We start from the raw sequence: 6,513 nt of genomic DNA on the forward strand, positions 1-6,513 counted from the left end.
GAAAGGAAAGGAAAGGAAAGGAAAGGAAAGGAAAGGAAAGGAAAGGAAAGGAAAGGAAAGGAAAGGAAAGGAAAGAAAAACCTTTCCCCTAGTGCTATACACATAGTTATGGCTAAGGGGAAAACTGCAAGTGGCCAGGCCATCAAAGAAGATGATGCTTCTGTCTATCAACTCTGAATTGCTTCTTGGTAAGGGAAGGATGCAGGAGATCTTCTAGCTCTCTGTGTCCGAATTTTGACTGGCTAGGTATTATACATAGCTTGAACAGGTAACTGCAGTTGGTTTGAGTTCATGAAACTGCTTACCTCTTATATCTTGTATGGTACACATACAAAGTGATATACAAAACACTATTGGACTCTCTAATACAAAATGAAGAGCCTTGTTTATAGAATCTCATGCCCTCAATATATTTATATGGAGAAGTTCTAGTAAATTTTCAACATGTATTTGTCAAATTATCAATGTCACTTCTACTCTTTGCTGAAGATTTTAATATTACGTGGGAGCTGTGCTTTTTGTTTAATGAGAACTATAAGAAGTTTTTTCTATACTTTCCCTAGAGACATACATACCTACTGCCTCAGAGGCAGGTTTATTAAGACAGTTTGCATACTTTTTCCATAATTGCTTGTCAGAACTCATTGGCAGATAGACAGAATGGGTGTGAATTTTCTATTTATCTTCATTCCGGCTGACTGGCGATTGTAGGACTATATTCAAATGTAACATGAATTGTTTCTTTCTTACCAAGATCTCTCTTCAAAGGTAAAGCTTCAATCTATCATTGTTTGGGGATACTCTAGAAAATTGGGGGTATTATTTCAAGGAGAATCTCTTAATGTCTTCTGAAGGACTAGAGCCTCAGTAACAAACCTATTTCTTCCTTCAATCATGAGCCATGTTGCTTACTGGGATAGGAGATGGCATTGATGTGCGCCGCCCTGATGACTCCCACGCGGGTCCCCCGGTTGTTCTTCATGCACATGCAAATGCAGATGGCGATTCCTGCAATGACCCCCATGATGAACACGATTCCAAACACGATGCCAGCAATCGCTGTGCCCCTGAGGAGGAAAACAGAGGGTATCTGCCTCAAAGGTCTGAAAGGAGCCCCATCTCAAGCGCCGCTCAAAGGTCTGAAAGGAGCCCAATCTCAAGCACCGCTCAAAGGTCGGAAAGGAGCCCCATCTCAAGCACCGCGCATGGCTCTAAGCTAAATGATTCTCTACAGCTTGAGGGAAAATGGCTTGTTTATTTAGGAGAACCCTTGAATTAATCAGGCAAATGGTCTCTCATACTTCCACAGGTAAGGAAAGTTGAAAGCCCACAGGGAACCTTTGTAGAGCACAGCTAATCATCTCTCCATTCAGATTTTTGTTTAAAATTTCCTAAATTTGGAGCTGGAAGGATAGCTCAGCAGTTAAGAACTCATAGCGCTCTTCGAGGAAACCTGAGTTTGGTCCCGTATAAGGTGTCTCACAACCACCCGCATCTCCGGCTCTAGGGGATCCATCATTCTGTACTGGCCTTTGCAGATGATTGCACTCCATGAATCATCCCTGCCACAGACACACATGTCTAAACACACACACACACACACACACACACACACACACACACACACACACCTAAAATATTTTAAAATCTTAAATTTAAAAATTTATAAACTTATTCTAGCATGCATCCCCAGTTATAAAACAGTAATCTAAAATCATTTTGCTGTGTACTCAAGCAGTAAAAATATGTATGTTGTACAAGGAGAACATTTGCTTCATTGAAAAATTTTAAAGGCTACTTAACATTTATTCTTAATTAAAACGCTTCAAAAACAAAACCAATATCCCCCATTATGTTCAGTAATAAGTCAGCAAAGCCTCTGATCCCTCTATGGCTAATGGTTTTCTCTCTTTCAGGAGAAAACCATTAGCTCCTGCGACAAAAGTAAATGAAAAATGGCAAAAGCTTATTGTTATTTATGCACAACATAATTTGTAGCATCAATACATGTCACTGTTCTTAGTAGTGGTCTATAGTTACCAAAGTGAAGGACCCGACTGAGCAGTATTGCTTCTCTCAAAGCTTCCCTGGAAATGTAGCACAGTAGTGCATCGTAAATAACATGAGAAGGACGCTCACCAAAGTGAGTGAGGTGCAATGGGTAAGATAGTCAACATGGCTAGCTTCCTCAACATAGTGAAGGAAAAACACAGCTACTAACTGACAATGTCAACATTTACAGGATATCTGCGATACGCTGGGGGGAGAAACTGTATTTTCATGAGCTAGGTTTTTTTCAATGCATGCATATGTGCTGTTTGTAAGTAAGAACAATGAAGGCATTTTTCTGTTCGCTAATCCAGGCACTGCACCCAGAGCTATTGTTTTCAACTTTCAGCTACATTGCTGAACATCATTGTAAGCTTATTTCTTGTTATCATTTTTAGTTAATTTTTTTCAATCTTATTTATAGACACCTTTGACATGCATAATCATTTCATAATCACTATCCATAGTTAAAATTGTTATCAGTATTTATATTGCCATTGCACTGTGCCCCACTGGGTACCAAGCAGAATACTGTGGTAAGCATAGAATTCTCTTACAGCTCATTTTAAAGAAGTTCTACTGGTTTCATTTCTCCATGTACCATTGAAATTCTTTCCCCTGACCATCGTTTCTTGAAAACTTTCATGCAATTAGTGTGAATGTTTATTTGCAAGCACAGTAAAAATACTCATCAGTTTTGTTCTATCTCCATGGCAATCTCTGAAACATTATCAGGCCTAACACAGGTCTTCTCGGTCTAGCGTTCTTTCCATTTAGACCTGGATTTCAGAGTCTCAGACTCAGGACCACATTCCCAAATGGCTTCTTAAGGAGGAATTCAAAAGGAACCTTATAACTGAAAGTGACTTTATATTATGCCCTCCCTTGATTCCTAGTTAGGGTATTGTGCTAGTTCTGTTATACAGTGAACAGCACAGAAGATTCACCATATAAGTCAGAAAATGTTATTTTGGCTCAGGGTTTCAGGGGTGTCTGCCCATGGTCGCTTCTTCCTGTCGCCTTCGAGTCTCTAACCCAGAAGTGTATCGTGGTGGAAAAGCAGAGCGGAGGAAGTTGTTCACCTTATGCCAGCACGAAAGCAAAGGGAGAGAAAGACGGTGGGAGGCTGGGGGCTCAGCTCACCCAATCCCAGTGAGCTAACTTCCATTTATCGTGTGCCAGCCTTTTGTGGTTCTAGAACTTTCCAGTAGCATCTCCCCAGGTACCATGCCTCAGAGAAGACAGCCTGTGAGAGATTCAGCTACACCTTCACAGCTGCATATGGAATTCTGAAGCAGAAGAATTTCTCTTGAGGTCTTGCTCACTGTCCTCTAGAATCTGCTCCAGGGGAATTCCATACATTCTAATTACTTTCCTTTTTGTGATTTCTTTATTCTGCTCTATCTTTCTAAAAATCCTTAGCATTTTCTAATGTTGCCAGGCCCTCAAAGATCTGGCAGTCTCCAAGGATTCCCCATTTCTAAAGACTCATTGTCTTCAAGTTTTAAAATTCCATAAATCAACAGCTGCTCCACTTTACAGCACGGTTTTCTTTCCAGACTCTGTTCTGAGATAAACTTCTGATCTTCAATTCCTTCTCATTTCTTCTCCCTTGCCATTTGTGTGTGTGTGTGTGTGTGTGTGTGTGTGTGTGTGTGTGTGTGTATGGCATGTGTGTTTAAAAACTGTCTATAGGAATTTCATTTGCTCAATCTTCTCAAGTTGTTCTCAAGTTGTTAATTTTTTCTTCAAAGGTTGGTCTCTCTCTCTCTCTCTCTCTCTCTCTCTCTCTCTCTCTCTCTCTCTTTCTCTCTCTCTCAAGCATGGATGTTTTGTTATAGAACTTGAGTAGAGAATATTGAACTCTTCTACTTAATAAAACAAACGGAGGTTCTGAATCACCTCCTATAAGTCTAGTGTGCAAGGCCAGAATTTGACAAATGAATCATGTAATCTCAGTTTTCATGTCTTCTTGATGATTTTCTTTTTCTTCAGAAAAGCAGATTTTGTTATCCAATTTCATGGTTGGGGGACATGAATCTGACTTAAAAATTTCCAGAGTTGGAGTTTTTGCTAGAATGGTGTGAATTTTCACAAAGTCCTCAGGCTTTGACTCCAGAGACCCCAACTTTTGTTCTATCATGACTGATGCCTTCGAGCTTCAGGACCATGGTTTATGACTCCCTTCTAACTGAGACTTGGGCACCTCACGCGAGTTGCGAAGCCTCTCTTTGCCTTCCTTAGCTTTGTCATTCTGGACATGACAGCCAGCTTGGGGCTGATGAGATTTTTCTGCCAGATTTCTTGTCATAAATTTGTGTTCACAACTCATTTGCCAGATAAATAGATCTCGACTGCCAGCCTGCTGTGAGAGTCATTCCCACATCTTCTGTGATCTGCTCGTAATTTCCACCCAAAGCAGGCACCTCACAAACCAGGAAGGGTAGGATGTTGGAAAGGACAGTGTGTGTTTGGCGTATTGTAGGTCAGTCTCAGAGGCAGCTTTGTTGTAGTCTGAGAACACTGATGTTTCTACAGTGTAGGTGGGGATGTTAATAGGCACTGGTTACCTAGAGACCAATAAAAAGCCCCGGGTTGCTTCAAGCCTATTCTCGCACCAATCAACCCTAATCTGTGCTTCTGAAATCCTTAAATGCCCTGAGAAGTGGAAGTATAGACAAAGGACCTGAACTTGTGTTGCCCGAAAAACAGAACATCACAGAGGGATCCAAAACACTCTTATTTCTTACAGGGATTTTTACTTTCTTCTTGAATTACGAAGGCTGGATGGGAGACAACCCTGGAAGTGTTCCCTATTAGCAATTAAAGAATGCCAACATCTAGTCGTTTAACAACTACTTCTCTGCAAAGAGAAAGACTTGTCAGAGGAGGCAATTTGAAGGAAGAAAAGGAAAAGTTATCTGGAAATCTCCTTTGCATTATAATTTTCAGTTTTAAATACAATTAAACTGGAAGGTTTAATTTATGCTCCTGAAATAATCAATGGCTCAATTATTTAAACATAGAGTTCCCAAAGTCTGTGTTCTGCAAGCTGTTAAGATATAAAGTTGGAGCAAATTTATATTCATTAATCCTTCTTTTTAGAAACAGAAGAAAATGGAAAATGAAGTGCTTTTTGTCCCTCTGTTGACAGTTCTGGCAAAAAGCGCATCTTAAGGTCATATGGGTTGTAGCAGTGTGCTAAATAAGGTTGGTGGATTTTTCTACGTTAAATTGTGATTTTGGTGTCCTTGAGCCTTTGCTCCCCATTAACAATTGTAAATTAGTGCCCAAGACACATTAAGTATAAAAGTCATAGCATCATTTAATCAGCTATTAATTAAAAGAAAGAAGAATTGCATGGCAATTTTCTGTATTTAAATAACTTGGTCAGAAAAGAGAGAACCTGCAAGCCTGGGAAGTTTGGCATTACTGTCTCTCTGAAAAAAAGGTTTAGAGATTTTTTTTGAAAGAATGTTTTGCAAGGGGGCATATTTTTCACTCCTTTAAATCTTTATTTTGGAACAATTAAGTACAGGGAAATTGTAAAACTGATGGAGAGGTCTGGTGCAACCTTTGTCACTTTCTTGCAATGGTAGCCTGTTAGACAACTATAGAGTAACAACTGACTGAGAAAACTGAAGTTGGGCTAAGGAATGCAAAGTTCTGTGTCAGCTTACCATATGCACAGAGGCACATGAGTATCACAGCCCGCAGTGGGCTATAGTGCTTCCCTGTGTCCCTGCTATACTCATGTTCACTCTGCCTTTTCCTCTCCCCCAGTACTCCTGTACGTACACACACACACACACACACACACAACACACACACACACACACACAGAAGCACACACACATGCACACACACACACACACACACGGTATACACACATATTTGATTTAAAAGTTCATAGGAGAGGAAAGCAGAGGAGGAAGTCTTTGGAAAGGGACAAGGAAGCCATAGGAGTGGAGAAGAACGTAAGGTGATGAGAGTGGATATGACCAAAGTATATAAATATATGTGTATGAAAAAACATAGTAAGACATAATAAAAGCAGTATACAGCAAACCAGTAGCCAACATCAAAGTAAATGGAGAGAAGCTGGAGGCAATCCCATTAAAATCAGGGACTAGACAAGGCTAGCCACTTTCTCCCTACCTATTCAATATAGTACATGAAGTTCTAGCCAGAGCAATTTGACAACAAAAGGAGATCAAGGGGATACAAATTGGAAAGGAAGAAGTCAAAATATCACTATTTGCAGATGATACGGAAGTATATATAAGTGACCCTAAAATTTCCACCAGAGAACTCCTAAACCTGATAAACAGCTTCAGTGCAGTAGCTGGATATAAAATTAACTCAACCAAATCAATGGCCTTTCTCTACACAAAGGATAAACAGGAGGAGAAAGAAATTAGGGAAACAACACCCTTCACAATAGTCACAAAAAATATAAGATAC

At 40.0% G+C, this 6,513-nt stretch overlaps 1 protein-coding gene across 1 annotated transcript in view; it reads right to left on the minus strand.

The window, feature by feature from the left end:
- The window catches only part of Cyyr1 (cysteine and tyrosine rich 1), a 91,841-nt gene that overhangs the window by 13,216 nt on the left and 72,112 nt on the right, over positions 1-6,513 (minus strand). Inside the window, exon 3 of the mRNA XM_021209831.2 lies at positions 913-1,067. Within this exon, the coding sequence (XP_021065490.1) occupies positions 913-1,067 (155 nt within the window). The remainder of the gene's footprint in view (positions 1-912; positions 1,068-6,513) is intronic.

Source organism: Mus pahari, chromosome 12 (assembly GCF_900095145.1).
Source record: "Mus pahari chromosome 12, PAHARI_EIJ_v1.1, whole genome shotgun sequence".
Lineage (NCBI taxonomy): Eukaryota > Metazoa > Chordata > Mammalia > Rodentia > Muridae > Mus > Mus pahari.